Source organism: Brienomyrus brachyistius, chromosome 3 (assembly GCF_023856365.1).
Source record: "Brienomyrus brachyistius isolate T26 chromosome 3, BBRACH_0.4, whole genome shotgun sequence".
In the NCBI taxonomy this organism is placed as follows: domain Eukaryota; kingdom Metazoa; phylum Chordata; class Actinopteri; order Osteoglossiformes; family Mormyridae; genus Brienomyrus; species Brienomyrus brachyistius.
Window position 1 is genome coordinate 11,422,840 of NC_064535.1, and position 23,836 is coordinate 11,446,675.

At 41.5% G+C, this 23,836-nt stretch overlaps 1 protein-coding gene across 3 annotated transcripts in view; it reads left to right on the top strand.

Annotated features, from left to right (window-relative positions):
• Positions 1-23,836, top strand: part of LOC125739132 (adhesion G protein-coupled receptor A1) — a 118,061-nt gene that overhangs the window by 31,099 nt on the left and 63,126 nt on the right. For 2 of the 3 annotated variants that reach the window (XM_049008938.1, XM_049008940.1), the window contains exons 4-12: positions 2,188-2,259; positions 2,418-2,489; positions 2,825-2,988; positions 13,510-13,723; positions 18,792-18,956; positions 19,486-19,672; positions 19,893-20,042; positions 21,185-21,346; positions 22,258-22,476. In XM_049008938.1, the coding sequence (XP_048864895.1) occupies positions 2,188-2,259; positions 2,418-2,489; positions 2,825-2,988; positions 13,510-13,723; positions 18,792-18,956; positions 19,486-19,672; positions 19,893-20,042; positions 21,185-21,346; positions 22,258-22,476 (1,405 nt within the window). The remainder of the gene's footprint in view (positions 1-2,187; positions 2,260-2,417; positions 2,490-2,824; positions 2,989-13,509; positions 13,724-18,791; positions 18,957-19,485; positions 19,673-19,892; positions 20,043-21,184; positions 21,347-22,257; positions 22,477-23,836) is intronic. The other variant, XM_049008939.1, reaches the window with a different exon arrangement.

A 23,836-nucleotide genomic window follows, 5' to 3' on the forward strand; every position in this document is an offset into this window, starting at 1 on the left:
TGAGAAGTAGAACTGACCAATCATGATTTTTTATGTGTATTTTTTTTTATTATATAAATCCTGCTAAGTGATCCAACCACAACTGAATTAGTTATTTTTCAGTATTGTAGTATTATTTTAGTGTATTAGTTTTTTTATGTGCCCAGCATTAAAATTAAAAAAATTTTTTTAAACATTTTTTCTTTATTAAATCTCAAATGATGCTGAGAGCTATTACATTAAGAAATGGAATGAATCTGAAGCAAAATTAGCAGTTTAGTATGGCAGGAAATACGTATTTTAAACATTGCTCTGGAATATTAGTTTTCCAGCTTAAGATTTAGTCATCCACATATATTAAACATTTGTTTATAAAGACATTAAAATGTTAATTACTATTATTATTGCTAAAGAGATAAATTATCTATGAATAACTTTCTTATATTATTGCATAGCATTAACTTAAGTGCATGTTGTATTGCAATGTTGATGTGTTCTGGTCAATATATTAAATGTAAAAATTTGTTTTTTTTTTTCTTAAAGATACTTATTTGAATTACAGTAAGCCATTAGTATGTGTAATTAGTACACAATATAAATAACCCAGACAATATATTGTATTTGTCAGTATTACAATTGTATATACTGTACCAGGGCATTCATTCCCAAACCTGTGTGCCATGTGTATACAGTTGCCTTTTAAATTATGTCTTTAACCAAGTTTTTTTTTGTTGCATCTAGGCTTACTAGTTTAAAACATTACCCTAGTCAAGAAATCTAGCTAAATCCCTGTGAACCTATAGAACTGCAGGATAAAGATTTTTAAACTAATTTAATTGTTATTACAGTATTGGTCTCTTAAACACTGTTGCCAATAACCTCACACCAGTGTAAATGAGATCGATTGGTGGCTACTAGTTAAAGCCTGAAGTCACATATCATTTTTTTTTTTTCTGTCGTCAGCACCTGTGCGTGTAGTACCATGCTGAACGGTGTCATCTCTGGTTTCCCTTTAGCAGAAAAGGAGATGGGACGTACAGGGCATGTGGGCATTCTGAGACGTGGGAAAAACCTATTACAGCATCCACTGGCCACTTGACAAGAAACACATAGACGGCTGGTACTATTAATATTAGCACTAAAACTGCTATTACAACACGTAGGCCGACATGCACGCACAGATGGGCATATGCTGTGGAAATGATGTCAGTGTTGCCAGACAGAGAGGAATTTTTTGTCCTGACTTGAATGTCATATCCGCAGTTGACTTGCTGAATATGTGCCCGGGTCTTAGAGGGGTGCCATGTTAATTGAAGTACTCCCTGACTGGTGATTATGCACACGTTTTTCCTACCCCTGCACAGCTGCTCTAGAAAAGCAAGATGCTAATTAAAATCTGGCGAAGGGAGACGAGCCACATTTCTGACACAAGAAGCTTGTTAAGAGTAGAGGGAAATTAAGAGAAAGAGCCAAGTCTTACCACCTTGACCTGTCAGGATTTATGGAAATTTACTAAGTGAAAGAGGTCAAGTGCTCTTGAGTGTTGATGACTGAACCATTGTATGTGGGCTTAGCTTTCCGGCACTCTGAACTTCAGAACACTCATGCTGTTAGAAGGTTAGAAGGAGGTTGTGCAGAAGTGCGTATACCACTGTTTGTGGAGACTTCCTGTTAAACTCACGTTTTATTGGTGCTCTCAGCAGCCTTTTAACATCCCAAAACAACATAAATAAATAAGCTACTGAAGAAATAGGCACTGCAACTATGTCCAGGAAAAGCTATCAGAAGATGGATGTATGTATGTTTGGATGGCTGGATGAAGGTATGGATTCATGGATGCATGAAAGACTCAATCACTGAGATCAAAAAAGGTTAAAAAGACAACACAAACATTTAAAAAAACATTTAACTATTAAAATACAATAATGAGTTTTAACCACCGAAATTCAAAAAGAAATTAAAAGTGATTAACATAAAGCGTAGGCAAGGAAGGTATCAAGAAAGATCTTGGGGGGCAGGGAGGGGTTCACGTCATGGTATTTATGTTTTCAAATTTTAATTTCTCTAAGTGTAGCGAGATAACCCACACAGCATGTCCACATATAGAAACACATCTGCCGCCCTACTTCTGTTCCTCATAGATCTTTTGCATTAAATTAAATTCAGTCTGTTAGATGAAAAAATGTAATCAATCTTGTTTTCTTTTAGGGATCTGTCCAACAACAGAATTGGTTGCTTCTCTCCCGCAATTTTCACTGACCTTGGAAATCTTCTAAAGTTGTGAGTATATGTATATATTTTTAGAATAATAATGAGTCAAAATTTTCTGCAAGAATGTTTATAAATTGATAAGCTATTTTGTATTTTAATAGATTTCTTACTGTTCTGTAAAATATTAAAACTGCTGTCCTCTCCCCCTCCCCCTTTTTTTTTTTTAGAAATATTTCAGGGAATATTTTCTCCTCTCTTCCCGAGGGATTGTTTACTCACCTGATGTCTCTGAAAATATTGTGAGAATCCTGGATTGCTGTTTTTTGATTTACGAAATACATGTGTGGACATGCACAGGGGTGCTGTAAGTGGAGGGGGGGGGGGGTGCGGCATTTAGAATGATTCCGTTGGCCCCTAAGTGCCAACGGATTTGGAACACAATTGGATTGGTATTTGTTGGGATATATTCTCATGGGGCCCGGAAACTTTAGCTGCACCCCTGCACACGAACAGCCACTAACAGACAATGTTATTAAATAATGCATAAATGCAGATACGTCTTCAGACACTGACCACAGATCATTATACCACATGATAGGTATTTACATCTGAAACCTTTGGTGTGTCCTGACAGGCACTTCGGCTCAGAGACTCTTTTCTGTGACTGTCACCTGGGCTGGCTTCTCCTCTGGACACGGGCAAATTCAGTCCACGTAGGCAATGGCACACGCTGCATGTACCCCACTCATCTCCATGGCCTGGACTTTCGCCAGCTGAAGGAGAGCCAGCTGAAATGTGGTAGGTTATTGAAACTCTCCGCTGTCTATATTGTGAGCCGTCATTTCTTTATTGCATCCACAGGTGCGTTTATTCACGCGTTTTTGTTTGCAGTTATGTTTTCCTGTCGGAAATGACAGCATTGTGAATTTTGTTCTCATGCTTTATATATAAATACCTGAATTTTTGAGGTTTTTGGATGTTTTTTTTTTTTCGAAATTTAAAGGACAAAAGTCAAAGATTGCCCGTGCAGTTAAATAACACCATTTATTTAGTAAATTATTATTAAACTATTATTAACTAAATCGGACTGCATGGTTCTGCAGTGGTTAACACTGTTGTCTCACACCTCTGGGACCAAGATTGGAGCGTCTGCCATGACTCCACGTGTGTGTTGAATGCATGTTTTCCCCATGTCATCATGGGGTTTCCTCTTGGTGCTCCAGCAGCCCAAAACATACTGAGGTTAATTGGAGTTTCCTGTAGGGGTGGACCTGGGGGTGAATGGCGTGTGAGTTGGCGCCCCATCCTGGGTTCCTCCCTGCCTTACTCTCATAGACCCTTAACAGAACAAGCAGTTAGAGAAAATGGATGGATGGATGGATGGATGGATGGATGAATGGATGGCTTACTAACTAGATCACCTTTATAGGTGAGCTACTTTGGTTAAGTTCTCAATATTCTGCGATGGAAGATAGTTACCTTAATCCAGCTATAAGTGTTTGAGAGTCTCTCAACATTCACACGTTCTGCAAGCTCAAGTTGTTCTATTTTCATGTTTAGTTATATGTTCCTAATAATATGGCCCATGGTTGTGTATAAATAGCTTAAGATTTTGTCAAGTGTTTTTTTTTTTAGTAAATACTAATCGTGTATCTATGATATAAACCAGATTTTACTGTATAAAACCTTAAATACCTGTATTCAAATCATATTATTTATGAAATATTCCTGTATTACTGCTCATTTATGTAAGCTAACCCACATTTGGGTCGCGGCAAGTTCGATAAGGGTCACAAAGCAGAGTTGGAAATGTAAGCATTTTAAAAGCAGCAAGTTCCTGTGCTGATCCACGATCATATTTCCCAACCCCAGTCCTAGAATTAATCAATATAAATGGGTATTGGGTCTGCAAATGCTTAGTGTAATCCCTAGTGAACACTCAACCAATCCACAAAGTCCAACCACAGATGCTTAATTTACAATTCACTGGCACGTCCAATCAGATTTGTGCGATAGACATTGATTGGCGCAAATTGCAAAGTTCACTGCATGCTTGAACATATTGTTAATTTAAACCTATACTTGACATAGGGTTTCAACTGAGCTGACATGGTAAAAATTGGGTCGCGGTGCAAAATACACTGATCCAATCAACCGATCCTGTGGCAGCACCCACATTGCATAATATCATGCCGACATAGTTAATTGTCAGATTAAACCCCAGAAACTTCACTAAGGTACTTTCACCACTAGTTGGTGCCAGATGTGGTGGTTTTTGCTGGTGGGGATGGATTTTGTACTTCAGAAGCAAAGTTTATAAACACCTTGTTGATGGCAGAGGTCAGAGGCGAATGGACAGACTGGATTGAGCTGACAGGAAGGCTGCAGTGGTTGAAACAGCGGTGAGCAGAAAAGCATCTCTGAATTCACCTTGAGATGGATGGGCTGCAACAGCAGAAGATCACACTGGTTTCCTCCCCTGTCAGCTAAGAACGGGAAACTGAGGCTACAGTGGGCACAGGCTCAGTGAAACTGGACTGTTTAAGATGAAAAAAATGTTGCCTTTTCTAATTATCTCTGTTTCTGCTGAGACATGCAGATGGTTGAGCCAGACTTTGGCATAAACAGCATGAATCCACATCCCCAACCTGTCTTGTGTCAAAAGGTCAGTTTGGTGCTGGTGGCGTAATGATGCAGAGAATGTTGTCTTCGCACACATTGGGCCCCATGATACCTATCAAGTATCATTTATATGTCATAGTCTATCTAAGTATGTTAATGACCACGTGCGTGCTTTTATAGCCTCGGTTTACCCATCTGTTAATGGCTACATCCAGCACAATAATACACCATGTCGCAAGCCACAAGTAATTTCAAACCGGTTTCATAAATATGACAATGTGTTCAGTGTTCTTCATTGGCCTCCTCAGTCACTAGACCTGAATCCAGTGGAGAAATTTTGGATTGTAGTAGAAGGAGAGATTTGCAGCTTGAATGTGCAGCTGACAAATTTGCAGCAATTACATGTGAACATGGAGCAGAATCACTGAGGAGCGTTTCCAGCACCTTGTTGGGTGGATGCCAGTAAGAATTCAGGCTGTTGAGAGCAAATGAGGGTGGAGAAAACCAGTGGTGATCCTAATAAAGCGATGAAGTGAATGGTGAGTGTGTTTTGCAATTAACATATAGCCTGTATCTGGGGAAGTGTGTTTTAAAGAGACATTTTAGTTGAATCACCAGTGATATTTCAGTTTATAATGAATAGGATGGACTTCTCTGAACATCAGAACAAGTTAACTTCATCACGTCTAACCTTTGTACTGCCTTACAGCATATCCTTGACTACCATTTGCACATACTTTTGTAATAGCTAACTAAATAATAGACAGTGATTCTTTTTGTTTTTATAGGAAATTGTATAATGTTATTTTACTGTTTCTCTGCAGTTTAGATTCTATTTATTTATAGCCTTCTGAAACAACAGATGTTAATGACATTATGCTTATGGACTGCCAAATACGGAAACAGTGAAATGCAGGTTATTTTAATTGAACACTTGCAAAAGGGGAATTCCTCTTTTTTATAAGGCATTGATGAGAAACAGACGGCCCAATACACATCTTTAAGCAATTACCCTTACAGTGCTCTAACATAATTTGCCCCAGGATGGCTGACATTCAGTTGGACTCTTCAGAATATTTAAATTGTTTTCCTTTCCTCAATATTGGCAAAAAAAGGGAAACAGGCAACCATTTCCTGCAGAAGTCAGGTGGGTGTCTCAGATTAGGGGAAATTCTGCTGAGTCCACCTGTTCTCACCTTTCTAGTGTTTGTGGGTTGCTTTATATTTCTAAGCAGTAGAAGGTACTCTCACGGGCAGCATACAAATCATATTTTTAAAGGAGCTGTACATGCAGCAACAGTCCAGGATTATATTTTCAGCATGTGAAGATGAAAGTAAAATGATGGTATCTGTTTCACTGTTTTTCTATGGATTGATTCTGTAGGTCGTGTAAAGAGGCTTGCTTGAAGTCTTACTGTGTCGATGCTAATCTGTACACAGAGTGCAAACATACAGTTTAGGTGGTACTAGTGTTTCTATATTGCCCAATGTGTATGTGTGTGTGTGTGTGTGTGTGGATTATGTTTATATTACATTGTGGGGACCAAATGTTTCATTTTTAAGGTCCCCACGAAGATCTTATGAATGCAATCAAATAACTAAAAATGACAAAAGTATCATATTTTGTTTGGTTACTTATGGTTAAGGTTAGGGCTTGGTGGGGGTTAAAGTCGTCATGTTGGGATTAGAGTTTTCCCCATAGAAAAGAATGGAGTCCCCACAATTATATAATTACAAACCTGTGTGTGTGTCTGTGTGTCATGGGATAAATTGGCAGCCTCTCCATGGTGCATCATACTTCCCAGCCAAAAAGGTTCTCTGTGATCCATTATTGGAAAAGCAGTCTTCTGAAAATGAATGAATCGTTGTGGTGTCTAAACAATATTAATAAATAATGTTGTCTTTTAAAATATTAGTCATATCAGAGTATCATCTCTGTAATGTTCCTGCAATATATTATATGAATCTCTAGTGTAAATGAGATCATGCAGTGGCTTTAATGTTGAATAATTTCCCTGGCTATTCAGTGGTTCCCTCCACGAAAGGACATGTGTCATCAGTAAAATTAGGCTCGGCATGCAGTGGCAGATGCTTAGGGTTTCCCGTGCCAGACCACAGGGCCAGTTTGGTTAATTTGCTAACTGCCGCAGTGTGAGATCGCCACGTTTTTACTGGCGCAGTGCAGCACTCGGCGGTCTGCTGGAGGGAACTCTCCGCTCGCTTAATCTTACCCTGGCAGTGGGAGTGACATGTGAGGGGCCCGCTGTGCCAAAGTAGGCCAGGACACAGACTGTGCATCTAATTACCTGGGCACAACCGAGAAGCACACCTGCTTCTACAAGACACAGTGGATTGAGACATGCTCAGAAGCATCGAGAAAGGCGGCTTGGTCCAGAGTGATCGCAATATATCTGGAGAATGAGATATAATATATGCATTAGTTAATAGGAAAGCTACAGTGTAACACATACAATTACATTTGATGTAGTTCTCCCTTTAAAAGTAATTAACGAAGTTGGCATGGCTGTTAACACCTCTTGTTATTCATTGTTATAAATTAGCACTATTTGAGACACCCCGCAAGCTGATAATGCCTGTTATTATATATCAGCACTAGCAGTATATCAAAATCTACCCATTTCAGCACAAAGGTCTCATGATAATAAGAAACGATGGGGTAAAGCAGCTTGATATGTGCATTTTGTGTACCTCAGGGCACTATCAGCTGATATTAGTAATGCAGAAGGAGGGAATTAATAAGGTTTTAATGAGTATGTGGTACATTTTGATCGAGCTGTGGATTGAAACCACAACATGCTTGCAGGGTGGATGTTTTAACAACTATACCACTTAAATTAAACAGAAAACCCCTTCAGGCTGGCAAGAATCTCACTGATACTGGAGGAAATGCTTATATTTTTTTGTATTTCCTTCCATCCATATATGAATCCCGCCACTGTCATGCTTCTAGATTGATGTTAACTATGGATATTGTCAATTAGGCTATCACTATTATTACTGATTATATTAATATTTGAGTAGTCTATCGATTAGTAAGATGATAAATTAAGTAATCATTTATAAAGTATATGTAACAATTTATGCGACATGGTCAATTTAGGCACTCCAATTCACTTAAGCTGAATGTTTTTTGACTGAGACGATCCGATTTAAACCCACATACACATCGGGTGACCATGCAAAATCCACACACACACCAAGTGGTACCCACTGCGCCACTGCGCCACAATGTTAATATCAACATTAGCATCATGCATTGTCTTATCAGAAGAACCAGGATAGCCAGCTTGGTTAAGATAATAAGTTACGCTAAAACATTTTTACTGGATCATACAGGAAATAAAACTTAGCAAACGCTGCAATTTCAAAGACGGCTCCTTTTCAGGATTACTTAGTATATGTTAGCAAAAACGGATGCCACTTTTGCATGAGCTCTGCATGCGCTGTCTGAGCCAATCATAATCATCCTTGCTGTATGGAAATATTTTGGATTCCACAGAGATGATATTGAGCAAAAGCAACTTTGTATCTATTGCTACTGTAGAACTTATAGAAATCGGGTTTATATCGTAAGTACACATTATTGCTATTTACTAAAAAAAAAATGACACTTGACAAAATGTTCTATTTGGGTAGTTTATTTTGAGTGAATTATCAACTTATTTTTTGTTTTATAAATATCAAATGTATTGCAAAAATTTCAAATATTGCAATATGAACTTTTACCTAATATTGTCTATCCCCTATACAACATATGGTCATGCTTGGTGTTGCTGGAACAGTTCATGCTCACCTCTCAGATGCTCCTGGGGGCAATACAGGTACTCCATACCCGGCTTCTTAGTTCCAATCACCAGGTCCACTAGGGTGCACAGCTCCCTCCCAGAACATCAGCCGGGCCGGCATGCACTGGATGCTTTGTGCACTGCCACTCGGTATGTCCACTGGACCTGGGGCAGGTGGCGGTCCCAGTCACACTGCTGTTTGGTGACAAGGATGGTCACTTGCAGACCTCTCCATATACCTTCAAGTTGGAGTTCCAGCCCTGGTAGTGGTGCAGCTCCCCCAGCACCCCAAAGCAGCAGATGAACTCCTCCATGAGCTTTTTGGCTGTAGTCGGTGCACTCTGGTTGGGACCTGTAAATCCTTTGGCAACTTGGTAAAATAATTCATGGCCAGGAGCATGTAGCAGCATCACTGAGAGAAAGGGCCCAAATGTCCACCCTGACTCTCTTCATGGGTGCCCCTACGTTGTACTGCTACTTGGGCACTAGGAACTGGCAGCGTGGGCCTGTCTGGTGAGGAACAGTGCTGTGTCATGGCTGCAGCTGGCCCAAAGGAAACGGCTCCGCAGCCTCCCCAGCATGTTCGCTACTCCAAAGTGTCTGGCTTCTGTCATGCACCACCATGATATGGAGCCTCTGGGGCACCAACAGCTGCAACAGGCGGCTCTCCATCCAGAGACTACCAGCGACAGTACCGCAGACCATCATGCTCCACAAGGACCCCCCCAGTGAGAGTATAGGGCCTTGGTCCCCAGGTCGATTGTGGACTCTCTCCAATCCAGATGCCTTCCTGCTTGTGACCAGTGCCCCTGGCTGCACTCATTGGCGATGTGGCAGTGAAGGCCGTTATCTGTCTTGCAGGGACAGTGAGAAAGTGCATGTGCATTTCCGAGGAACCTGTACCCGTCCAGCCAGTTCTGGCCCACAAAATCATACTCCTGCAGCACCTGCAGCCAGAGCGCCAGCTGTCCCTCGTGGCTATAGTTGCTAAAGCTGAGCGACCAGGTGAGGGATGCATGGATGGTGCACACCTGGAAGCATTGTCCGCGGGGGGGGGGGAATCGAAAATGATGGCAGGCTTGGATGACGACTAGGAGCTTGTGGCAGGGGATGCAGTAATTCCTTTTGTGGCGGATCAGCATGTGACTGAGTTAGACTGCCGCCCTCTTGCCCTCAGATCCTGCCTGGGATAACATGGCGCCAAGCCCCTTGTTGCTGGGAGCACCGAGTCAAGCAACACCGAGGGGTTCATCAGTAAAAACGGCTTTTGCTGCACTGGGGAGGTTGGATGCATGTTGGGGGGGGGTACCGAAACAGTTGGGGGTGAGGTGTCCCTGTCGCCACAGCCTGCTGCTGTGTCCATCATCTCCACATGCAGCTGATTTCTATTTGGAGGCCCCTGAGTCTGTACTGAGATGGTGTGTGACCATGGGCACAGCTGTGTGAGCCCCAGTATGGCACAGCATATCCATACCATGCAGGGATCACGGTTGTTGACCAGCCACACCTCGTGCTCCTTAGACTGTTCTGCCAGCATGATGCTGAGCCTCACATCGCCTCACATGTGATAGTGATGGAAGTGAACCAGACTTCCGTCACTTCCCACCCCAGCTGTGCCAGCTGATTGGTGCCTTTGCGGATGAGGGTGACTATGGACCACTAAGGCTTGGCATCGGGTGCCCTCCACAAGCCACTCCATGTAAAGGCCCAGCCAGTCCTTTTAATTAAACAGATGTGAGGGCTCTATGGTAAGTGCGAACTCTTTCAACAACAACAACAACAACAACAAATTTATTTTTGTATAGCGCATTATCACAACATTACATTGTCTCAAAGCGCTTTACAGCATCCGCACCCAAAGCCCCCAGTGAGTAAGCCAAAGGCGACAGTGGCAAGGAAAAACTCCCAAAAAGGAAGAAACCTTGGGAGGGACCAGACTCAAAGGGGGAGCCCATCCTCCAGGGACCGGCAGGGATAGTCAAATAAGAGTCAAGTCACATTGTCCCAATCATAAGATTTGGGAAATAACTGGAAAGCAGGGAAGATGACAAGCCAATGCCGAGTCTTCTTCCAATCACCAGGCAACTAAAGGTAAGGCAGTGGTGTCAGACATGAAAGATGACACAGGCAGATGGGCGAGCTGGATGCAGGGACGTCACTGGTGGTGGCGACGTCACATGTAGTAGGGTATGCTGGACATCTTGATAGATTGAGGTCTCCAGGCATCACCCCCCAGGAGGAGTAGGGGAAATAAAATGTACAATTAGTCAAAGTAGAGGAGGCTTTCCTGGTGCGCCTCGCTCTGCTGTTCCTCTCAGGACACTCGGGGTTGGACGCGCAGTCTCACAGTGGGCGGTATGATGTGGCTGGCGGACGACAGGGTGTTGCTGGTGGAGACAGGATCCCTTCTGCTCTCTCTGCTTCCAACGATGCATCAGCCAGCATGGCTGGTACTCCCAGCTGAAGGTGTTGCTGGAGCCTCATTGGTGTCAATGCCTTGACAACAGCATGGAGGGCCAGCTCTTCCTACACATCATGGGGAAGATGTGGGTAACCCCACCATGCACGGCTGCAGAGATTGGCAGCAAATGCCCCACAGTCTCACTCTCTTTCTCAATCTCCACTGACTCACCTGCTTCCCCCTCATAGTCTCTTCTGACGGCCTCTGGTGGAAACACTACACCAGCATGAGGACCAGAGTGGAGTAGTCTCGCAGATCCTCTGGGGTACGGCTGAGGAGGACCTGAAGTGTCTCCTTTTGCAGTGCCAGGTGGATCCCAGCGATTGTGCCATATGCATTTGGGGGAGAAAGGACCCCAGAAGCCCCTCTCTGCTCTAGCAGGAAAATTGCACCGCGGTCTTTGTCCTGCTCCGTGCTGCTCTCACATTTGGTGGTGCATCTTGCCATGATGCCAGCTCCTTCCGCCGTCTGAAGCTGGGCTGCAGCGCGCTGCCTGCGTTGGGTCACCCCAGCGAGGCACGATGCTGGGTTCTCGGGGTCCCCCTCTGGTTCGCCACTGCTGTCTCCCTGCACCATCCCAAAGCTTTGAGTTGTGAAGTTTTCCGATTATGTTGTCGGTATCCCACTCCTGACACCAGTGTGGCCAGTGTGTGAGACATTTAAATAAATGAGAAAATAGCTCTTTTAAAAGTGTTTCTTTTTCTCTTTTCTCATAGCCACCACTGGTTAGACTAGTGGAAGCACAGCCATGCATACCACCAATTAACGCGACATTTGTGACGACCACGTTCATGTCATCGCTAATAAAACACACATATTACACAGTAAATATGACACAATTTGTGCACTATAATAAAAGCTATAGATGCTCATAAACAAGTTTGTGAAATTAGTTTTGTCTTTTACTGTAAATACGCAGTCCTGAGCCAGTCAGTTTGGTTTAAATGTGAAGCCTAATTATTATGTTGAATTCTCCTGTAGGCAATGGGAAGTATTTTCTAAATTGCGTTTTTATAAAGCTGATAATTGGACTTTATATATATATACATCTGTGTGAGAACATTATGCGTATTGGGGCTGATTCATAAGCAGTGCCTGGACTTTCGGTCTTAGACGTGGAGGCTCTAGCTAGTGGGGATATGCAGTGAGGGGTCAGGGTAGTGGGGGATGGTTGGGGGTCAAACAATTGCCTCACTGTACAGAGTCAGGGTGGAAACATAAACATCACCAGCTTTGGCTCATAAAACGTTTAGCAAATGTGGAGCGGTAATAAAAGGAGGGCCAAGGCCAGTGCACACAGTGACAGCACGCGGCCTGCAGGGAGGCTGCCCACCAGTGCGTCCTCATTAACTCCTGACTTATCACTCTTTTTAACCTCTACAGTGGCTTCAATTCCACAGACAAGGAAAACAAAGATAAAAGGGGAACTGAAATAACACGCTACTCTGCCCTTTTCCTTTGTATACTCGAAAAGTGACTTTGAGGTCATACAACTCATTTTAAAAAAGAATCTACATATCCATATTTTAGCAATCAATTCCTCACAAGTCCTCACATTTATTTATACATCGCTATGTATGTCATCGTTGCAATTCAGCAGTTCAATTGGTGTGCGGTAGGTTATGGTGAGTAACTATTGTAGAAACTTCTTTTGAGTGATGTAAGGATTGAATGGTGTCTGTCAGGACCTACTATGTGTGTTGCAGTTCTTATATTCTGCTGTTTTCATTTTTTAAATCTGGCTCTGGCATCTTTCTCTGTACTTAGTCTTGCGACCTGGAAACCAAAGATCAATTTGCGTCACGTCAAAACAGGATGTGATGTTATCTCCACATCTCATGGTTCCAAAACCACATGCTAATACAAGGTGTTCATCTCCAAGAAAATCAAGACAAGTGCATCCTTTGGATACAGCTCCGTTATTATAAACCAACTACACAATTATGATACCAAAAGAGTTGGTTTGTCCCTGTCTTCATTTTTATTCTCCTTCAGTATTCCTCCCATTTAACAAACTGGCTCGACCACATTGGTCGACTCTGTTTAGAACTTTCAGTTAGGCCACCGATCTTCTGACCGAAAATTTGTACTCCAATTTTCCTTTTTTTTCTTTTTTTTTAATGCAGCATATTTCAGTTGAAAGCAGAACATCACCATATTTAACATTAGGATTATAATTAAGATGGACTTGATCCTGGGGGAAAATTCTGGGGTATACAGCACCAAGAACATAATGCATGGATGAACGTACATAAAGTGTCAAACATACAAGGTGCAAAGACATTGGATGACACCCGAATAGAAAAAAAAAAAAATAATTGATATGCTCTACGCCTCGCTCTTGACTCAACGGACACCAGACAGCTCTACAACTGTTCTGACCTTGATATTAATTGCTGTGTTGTTGACCAGGTAACTGGTGTCTTTCAGATGGACCCCTAGAGCTACCACTGTTCCAGCTCATCCCATCCCAGAGGCAGGTGGTGTTCCCAGGTGACCGGCTGCCCTTGCAGTGCACGGCATCCTACCTGGACTCCTCTGTGACACTGCAGTGGAGCCAAAATAGTCAGCCCGTGCACACGCAAGAGGAGAATGGCATTTTCATAGAGGAAAGCATCATTCATGACTGCTGCCTGATTACCAGGTGGGAACCATACCACACATGCAATCCTTCACAAAGCACACAAAAGACATAAGCTCTTTTGTAGCTGCACACATAAATGCATAAGCACCTGCATTCATACAGATCCCTCATTCATGTTAGTTTGGTCCAGAGCCACACTTATGATTACTTGTTTTTCTCATCAAAAATGAACCCAGCAATTTGGTCTCTCATACTGGAATCTTGAAATACTTTACACACTTCTATTGGCGGACTGCCAGAGATGCAGTGACCCATTCTGGGAATTTGATGAGTGCCTCAAAAAAATGGCTGAGGCTAAGTGGTCACATGGTCGCCAGAGCAGATGCTACCATTTAATTACAGCGATAATGTGAAAGGAGACATTTTGTTGCCACTACTCAGGCTGTCCTGTATCTTTTTCCATCTTTTATTTCATTCCTCTGTACCTTCTGACTTGGCCTTGGCTTCAGATGGAAGCAAACACTAGTACTGATATTCTGTATGACCTTTTGCTTTGAGACCTTTGTAAATATTGTCTAACTACTAACAGAAATATGTTTCCCTAAGTCAACAGTCCTGTGGGCGTTATGGGCAATTTATTTAGTATGAGGTATGTCGGTTTCATCTGTTCTCCTGCTACATAAAAGGATGTGGGCCTTCCTATGGTGCTTTATGAGTGCATAATGTTTTTTTATGATGTAGACATTGGCTGTTAATGATGTTTTTATCTACTGTATTGCCTAGGTGAAATCACAGAGCTCTGACGAACAATATTTACAGAATTTTCACTGTCTATAACGACGTGATTCGTCATATGAAAATAAGCCATATTTGTATACAAATACCATTTCAAAAAATGGGAAAACCAAACCGTAAATATATCAATGTCTTTGCTTGTTCCATCGGTATTTTGGATGTCTTTAAGGTTGGACGCACCAGCTCTGAAGTCTAGCAATGTTTCCTTTTTCAATTCTTTCCATCCGTTAAACCTAAGTTTATATCAGACTGGGTTTAGATAGTTTATGTAGGTTAGTTGTCACTGCACAAGCTCCACATTGTACAGTTCATTTGCATCACATTATGGTGCAGACTACCTGCTAGCAGGCCAACAGCACCTCCCTGTAGAGGGAGATTTAGCACTTAGCATAATTCCAGTTTTGAGTCATGCAATTAGCACCTGCTTCCGCTACATATACTAATTATGTGTGTTCTTGCAATAAAAATCATATACAGTAATGTTTACTTTGGCAGTATTTCCGCACCCGCAGAGGGAGGCACTGTGCTCATTTACATGGAAAACAACCCAACCTATAAATCCTTCAGCCAAGAAAAACAGTTCCTTTGTATCCAGACCAACTCCGCCTTTTACCTTTTCATATCATAAGCGCAGGTGTTGAAAGAATAGCAATGGCGAAAATCTTCCTCAAGTACAGCTTCCTCGCCATGGATTTTAAAGTAATACCAAGAATTGGGATGTTCACCTCTTTACATGCCTGCCAACATACAGAACATTACTTGTTATGGACAATTTGCTGTTTTCCAATTTTAGAATTAACTCTTGAAGGTCTCTTCCCTGCACAGAATTTCTGGTCTTACTGGAATGTTCTAGTTTGGCGTGTTTGCCTTGATGCCGTTTAGTAATGTCTGCTTAGGTTCTGCACCTTTCTAAATGTAGAAGAGCATCAGAAACGCCAAATGACCTGTGCTTGAGTAACTACTCTTCTGAGTAGTTTGGGTTTTGGATTTTCAAAAACAAACAAATAAACAAATAAATGATTCTTTTTCACAATAAGAAACCTTAGTACATCAACAGTATTCAGAGGGTAGAACATGGAATTCATCCTGTTTTTTTAAGACAACAATTAAATTCCATTTAATGAGTACTTTTAACTGTTATACAGTGTGTCTGATGTAGGGCAATTCTAGCTAATTTAATAAAATCTGCATAGTACGTTACATACAAAATATGTGACTACCTCCCTCTTATGTATTTCAACACCAAATCTTATATGGAATTAGCCCAAAGATAATTGAAGAGAAGGACTAATTATGATATGCTTTGAGGCCTCATCCCTGCTGAGTAGAGGTGCTCAGGTAAAGACACAATAAATGATGTTAAGAGAAAGTTGGAACGTGAGTCATGCACCATTAATCAAATTCTTTAATGCCTGCAGCTGTCCTCTACTTCAGGTATCTTTCTTAATCCTCTCCATTTTTAATCAATCTGATCTGTTTCAGGAAAAAAAAACAGCAGAATAAATTAAAAGAGAAAAGAAAAAGTTCTCCCTTCTTCATCATCCTCTTGAACACTCTCACACACACATAGACAGCCAGCTGATTGGCTTTACCGCTTTTCTTCTTACGCTGCTCTTGGCAGACTTCAGTCACCATGGAAACGGATTTAATTGGCCTATTACTTTTTTCATCTGATCACAGTCACATGACACGGGGATGGCTTTGGAGAAGACGGGAAGAGAAATTGTGAGCTATTCCTTGAACCTTGATAAACGTGCATCCTAATGCTCCCTCCTTGTGATAGGGCCAGCCCTAATCAATGGTCCTGTCACAGAGAAGACTGTACATAGCTTCAGACAATCCCAGAAGGGTGTCAGCAGTGAAGCAGCGAGGCGACTGTGAAGAAGACATCTGGTGGTACGCAGTGGATTAAAGGAAAATGGTCACGGCTAATTGGAAAAGAGTCAGATACATCACCTGAGATACTGTCCCTAATGAAATGGAAGGCGGTTTCTGGAGAGCAAAGGTTTCAGCATGAACCTAAATATGTGAGAGAATAATAGGGGTGTAGTGAGAGGAAGATATTTATACTAAATTCACTCTACAAAGCTTTCAAGCTAAGGCAGTTCAAGTCCTTTTATGCAAGACTTATTATTGCTTATCATTGTCTAACAGCCACAAAGGTCTGCCACCAACTGCCTGTTACCCTCTAAAGAAAGGGGCAAGCATACACATGCATGTGTAGTTTTTATCATTCACACCCACACTCATATACACAGGCATAAGGATCCTTCCTTATGTGTAGGAAAACCAAATAATTGGGGAAGGGCTGGTACCATGGTTTATGTCTGGAATGTGATCTGGAAGTGCCGTGTTCTGAGCTTTACAGCCTCATAAGTAACATTACACAAACAAATCATTAAATATCATCAGAGGACTATAAACGCCCCTAATGAGTCCATTGGGAAGAATTGCGGGCAGACGGCTTTACAATAGTCGAGTGTTTATATGAATTTAGGTCAACACTTTGTGCTTGCCGCTCTGTATTTGTCCCCCAGTGGCCTCTCACTGTTACAGTGGCACTTTAACGGATGTCTTGTGCTGAGCGATAAAGTTTGTGGGATGAGGTGGGGGTATTGCTGTCCAATAAACTCGTGTTTTCTTGACATCTTGACAGCTTGTTTAATCCTATCTTGTTTGATGATTTTCTTTGGGTTGAGGGCTTACAGAGATGTCCATCTGATCCGCTGTTACGCTCAGTGCATCTTAGAATTTCTTCAAACATAGAACGTTATGAAAGTCTTTGGCTGGTCAAGGGCACATATCAGGCAGCAGAAGAGGCATTTTTCAGAGCAAAGAGATGTAGCTTTTCAACTGTTAGCTGTTTAGTTGTCTTTCATTTGTCCTTTAGCGGTTTAGTGCATGGAGTAAGGACCAAGGAAATGTTTGATAGCAGATATCTTGATGATCACTATATTAGTGATGTAAAAGCAGAGGTTCTGCTGTCATTTCACGTATATGTACAGTATCACATATTTCAGTGTATGAACATCACAAAGCTTGACGCTGGTTTATGCTCAAAATGTTGCTATTTCGGACCTGTTGGAGAGTTGATATGGCATTTTGTGGTTTCATTTATTTGAGGGAAGGCCTTGAGCAGAAGCGGCTGCGTTATTTCTGGACTGTGGCTTTGTGGGAGAACTGGGAGTAGTGTGTCTGCTGAGCTCTGAACCCTGGCAAGAGATATCAGAGGATTTACCCTAAACTTAAAATGTCATAAGTGGGTCCACAACTAATTAGGAACCACTGAAATTATGAGTGTAATACAGCGGAAGATGACTGATTTAAGGGTAAGTTGATTCTCGTAACTGAAAGGTTAACTGAATGTAATTAGCAGCGGGACAAATAGAGCTTGTGCAGCTGTTGTTCACATTTTTTTTTCTCCTTTTGAAATCCTGCCTGCATGTAAATGTTTTAGGCTGTAGTATATGAGAATATGATCTACAGCATATTTCCGTCCTTTCTGTCATCTCTTATTAGACGCTGCATTCTATCCCAAAGCCATTCACCTGAGTTTGTGTTGGAAAATCTCAGGGCAAAATGTCGTTTAAATGAGTCGCTCACATTTCCTGTTTTTACGTACATCCTCTGCTTTAGAAAATTCAGGAATTTGGGAATATTTTAATAAACATTGTTGTCGTGAATACCTCTAATGCATTACTTCCTGAAAGTTAAAAAAGAAATGTTTAGTGTGAGGTTCTGCACAAGGCAGGTATGCAAATTAATGCTTTATTATTTATGAGAAATCACAAAATGTTCATATTGAGGAGAAATGTCTGGCACTGGGTGTTTGGAGATCACCGAAATGTTAAAAAGTTGAAAAGGGAGTGCTTTTCATCTCTCCAAATAATGGAGGACAGAGACGTCCTTACCATTTCTCGTTATGTGAAGTGGCAAAGCACAGAGCAATACTTTGGACTGTACAGTACATTGAAAGCCATCGTTTTGCTGGGAGAGATTTGAGTGCTATCAATTCAGCGTCACTTGTAATTCAAATGTCAAGTAAGCTATGCAAACATGAACATTCAGGATTTGAAGAATCAAATGTGTTTGAAGCCGCTGCAAGCCACTGCTGCTAGCTGAAATGTATGCAGTAGATTCCTTCTTAGAAATTATGTTTCTGTAACATCTTTATCCAGAAAAATATTACCACTGAAATTGCATAAGTGTATGTGTTGCTTTGCATTTTTTTTAAGTTTCTTTATCATTTCTTTAAATTAAAGGTCATTGTCAAATTCTCTCTTTGTTCTACATTCTACTTCCTAAATTATACTTTTTTTTCTGCTTCAATCAGTGAGCTCATCCTTGCCAACATTGATATGGGTGCATCGGGTGACTGGGAGTGCCTGGTGACCAGTTCCCGGGGAAACAGCTCTAGAAGAATGGAGATAGTGGTGCTGGAGACCTCCACACTCTACTGCCCTGCAGAGAGGGTCACCAACAACAAGGGTGAATTCAGGTGGGAGCTTGAAGGAAACTGCATCTGATTGGCTCTTGGAGTTATTAGTGATGCATGTGGCAATAATTTTCATTGCCCTGGTGTGTGAGGATGCATGAGCTCATATGCTTTTCACCCAGGGTGTTTTTTTATAGTGCATTGCTGAACTACTTTGTTTTCGCAGAGCAGTAATGGTGTGGAAAATGAGACCTTTTTGTTCAACAGAATTAATGCCATTTATTACTAAGTAGCCAGTGCTGAAGCTGGCAGTGGAGAATGCTGCCTAGATAGAAATGGAAGGCAGTGAAGTACAGCAGATAAGCCTTAATGACTTCCCTCCTCGTCAGGTGTACTGCCTTCATTTCCTTTTTGAAACACTCATTCCTTCTGCCTTCTGTTTTGAGGGAACTGTTTTGAATTGAGCTACGGTACTAGGTTGTGTTAATAGAAATGTTACTCATAAACATTAGCAGAAAGATGAGATTAAGATATTCAAGCAGAGGAGTGTGCTGGTTTGGTCAATCAAAACATGATAATCGCTGTGTCATAGCAGGTGGCTGAAGACTTTGGCGGGTGTGTTGGCCTTTCAACCCTGCAAATCTTACCAACAAAACCCCACTTCTCGGGGGAAGAAGGCTTGGAGAAAGTGTGACCGGGCGGGCAACTGGGCAGAAGAGGACTACAGCCAGTGCACATACACCAGTGAAGTGACTCGTGTTCTGCATGAGCTCAGCCAGGTATTCCAACCTCCTCACACCATTCCTCCCCATTAACAGGTATAGCGCTTGTTCTACAGCGAAGATCTACTTCTATGGCAATTTTTTTTTTTTTTTATGAAAGCCGTGGTAGAATAGAAGATTTAGACATGAAGCTTAGAGCTTCTCAGAAACTATGTTGTTGTGTTATTTTTTTATTTTGTTTGCAAACTTCAAATAAGATTGCTCTGTTCCATTCTAGATGGCTGTCAACGTCACCAATGCACAGACCCTGGCTCGGCAGCTCTCAGCCTTCACCAGCAGAGCGGCGCACTTCAACGATATGATGGATGTCATCTACGTGACTCGCATCGTGGAGAGTCTCATGCACTACATGGATCAAATCCAAGATGTACAGCATTTTATTGTGTGTTGTAAGGCTAATGCTGCTGGCTGCACTAATGCCTGGTCATCCTTCTTTAGTGTTGTACTACATTTGATACAAATGTGCCAAATGGCTGATGGTAATACTTTCCCTTGGCGTCCCCGGACAGGTGAAGGAAGCCACATAGATAATGTTCTCTCCTGTTTCCTCTGGTGCCCCCTAGCGGGCCCCCCAGGGAATAGCCTCCATGGGCAGCTGCTGTGATCTCAGCACTGGTGGATAGCGGACTAACTGCTTTAATTGCCAGGCTTTTGGGACTGAGTTTTAGACCTGGCATCAGTGCAGTAACAGGGTAACATGCAATTTAAGGAGACTGTACATATTGTTAGGTGGTGTTTTTTGGTCTGGCCTCGTTTGTTCCTGAATTCATTAGACATTTTTAGACTGGAAATTCTATATTGGCAGAATGGAAGGCAGAAAATTTCAAAAAATAATTTAGCCACTAGAGATATTCCTGCTTCCTGTAGGATCTTTTTTAAAAAGTCAACATATTTAAAAAATTAAAAAATAAAACAAGATCTTATACATAATACGGCAAATCTCATTATCCTAGTAAAGAAACGCAGTATTTTTCAGTGAGATCATAAATTCTTACCTTGCTCTTTTTCGCTCAAAATTGAGTGTCATTGTCTTCTGTCCTTGTTAGTGTCATAACTGCATTTATCCTGAACTAAATAATGAATACCACTTTGCAAGGCACACCGCATAAAACAGAAAAGAGAAAGGTAATCTTCATAACATATGATTCATTTTGCATAAGACAGGACAAAAGAGAACAGAACACACTCTTCTTTTTGTTCATTTGGTGTCTAGCAAACGTCTTATGCAAATTATGATGCTCTGCTGTAGTGTTAAGAAGTTTGGATCAGTGCTTGGGCTGTTATTACTGGCAATCTCGTTCACATTCCTCAGAAGGAGAGCATTTTTACACTGACACTTATGTAAATATTTTAATAATCTCCTTCAGAAAATAATGGTCTGATCTAAAGAGCATGTCTAAATTTTGTATTAAAAAAAAACGATTGCCTACTGCATTGTTGTTTTTAAGTCGGCAGAAAAGATTCCCGAAGAAGCTGAGATATGAGTCACAGACATCTTTCCTCTCTCAGCTTGCCGACTACATCGCGGACGTAGCCAGCAACATGATGCAGGCGGAGGAGCACGTGCTGTGGATGGCGCAGAATAAAGGTGGGGCCTGCACCCGCATCGTCCAGTGCGTGGAGCGCATCGCTGACACGCTCCTTTCCAGCCGCACGCAGGCCGTATCAAAGGTACCATCTCCATTTCTCTCCTTTCTCCTTCTTCATTTCTTTCTGCCTTTCTGCTAAGCCTTCTCTTTCTATCCGTGCCTCATGTCCCTTGGTCCTTCTGTCTGTCTCTCCCTGTGCATCACACTGTAACACTGTACTGAAAAGATAAGTAAAGATTTAATTGGTAGCAGAATTAGCAGACTGTTTGTCCATCTGACAGCCTGAGTGAGCCACTGGGTGTGTTGTTCACCTGTTATTAGGATTTCATATTGTCACTTTTGCCTATACAACTATGCACATTATTGGACCGAAAGATGCATTCGCTAAAATAAGCGGCACCTGGAATTTTCATAGGCAGTTACGTGTAAAAAATAAAAAAGAAAGTCATTATGAATCAGGGAAGATAAGGTTTAATCATTTGCCACCATCATCAATTTAAGACAATCATGCATTTGATAATGCACTAAATCATATGGGAAAACTCCATGTAATAAGATTTACTGTTCAAAATGTACTATTTGTATATATCAATATTTATAAAAAAGTGCACGGGTGAAAGATAATTCTGTGTTCACAGGTAACTGACTGAATACATACTTGACATTTCAGCAGCATTTGTAGAACTTTAATTTAAAATAAGTGACTTATGCTGTTTGTTTTTATTATTACTGCATCAGTACTTCATAAAAAAATCTATATGCTTATAATAACGTTATAACAAATTGGTGCACTTTTGGTTTTCTGTTTTTCTCAATCACAACAAGGAATGTTTGCACACAGTAATTACTAACAAAACAAACTGGGTCATTTCACTTAGTTCTGACACAGTGGGTCATTGGTGGGTCAGCCATCTCATTGGATCGAAAAACAAAGCTCTACGTTTTTTTTTCCTCTCAGTGGGTCAAGTGTTTCCTGGTGCTGTTTTCTGTCAGGCTTCTCCCAATATCGCCCTGAAGGCCTTCATGATTAAGCCATCAAACTTCATGGGACTGTCCTGCGCAGCACTTCAGCAAGCTCCGCTGGCCCCCGACTGGGGGAGCCTGAGCCACGGAGGAGGTGATGGGCCCCCTGGAATCCCTGGGGAGTCACTTCTCAATTTCACGTGCAACAGCGCCAACCTCAGTAGCCCCCTGGACGGACTTCTCGGCAAGGTAAGGGTTAACTGGCACCAGCAACCAGAAATGTGACTCCAGAAAAAAAATTGCTTCCGAACGGGCAGAAGGGCAACTGCAGTTAGTCCATGAAGGCTTCTGCTCCATGCCTTCTCTGATTATAAAGCGCTGACATAATAAAAAAAAAACTGCTATAACTATAATTTGTCATTTATGACAGGGAGACATTATATTAACATTTTTTCTCCCCCCCAAAACATTCTACTGTCCTTTATTTCCACTGACTCAGATTACAAAAAAAAATGTACCCCATTTATAAAGCATTCTTTGCTATCATAGATTCGTGTTTTACATTTTACCCTTAAAAGTTTTCAAAGTCAATTTAAATGCAAAGCAGCTGCTGATGTAACACTGCTCCTGAAATGAGCAGTTTATTTTACGACATTGAATGATTACTAATAAGTAACACAAGAAAACCCCTATTTGCATCTATGCTCGTTTTAGGTATGAACTATGACCCTAGAAGTCATTTCTTTCATTTTCCCTTCCTTTTTTTCTGTAAAGCATTCCGAAGGATTCCCCAAGTAAGAAATGCCTATTTAATTATCATCATTGACTATTTTTAACAGAAAGTGGGTACTTTTCATATTATTCCCTATTATATGTCTTAATGATGTCACAGTGGTGCAGAAATCTCAGTAAGGAAGCTGTGTGGGTGGTAGTGGTGGGGGAATGGTGGGGGGTAATAAGTAACTGTTTATAAGGATCTGATTGGTGCAATGGCCTTGCATCCCTTCCACAATAAATCATAAGTCCTCATGCTGCTCCTTTAGATTCCCTGAACTGAATGAAAAGCACATTGTAATTGCATAATGAGAAAAGGTGTGCAGGTCCTCAGCCCTCTGGCAGCATTGTAGTGTGCTGTAACATTCACTGGCCTTATATCCCTCTGTGGACAATGTGCTGATGCTCTGCTTGGTGCTCGGCCCGGCCGGCTGAAAATGCTGCCGTTCGCCCTTCTGTGCTCTACTGACCCGGCTGGAGAACACAGAAGCATTAATGTCCCTGCATGTGACGAGTGAAATTTGCCAGTGCGCAGGACAAGCTACAGTCCACCACTTTCTACAGCAGTGGGAGCTGTAGATCAAACAGCCAGTGTTGGTTTTACTGTACTCTAACTAGTCCTCTTTCTATGTGTTCTTATTTTGGGAGTGGTGAGAATAAAATGTTATGGGTAAACATTTTGAACAGGCATTGCAATTACTGTTTATGTAGTATATATTTCCTTGTTCAAACACTTTCTGCTCCACTAATCAACTTAAATTGCCATTCTCTTTTTTACGCCTCTGGGTTTTTGTTTTGTATATGACTATGTTAATTTATTTTTTCTACTTTTGCT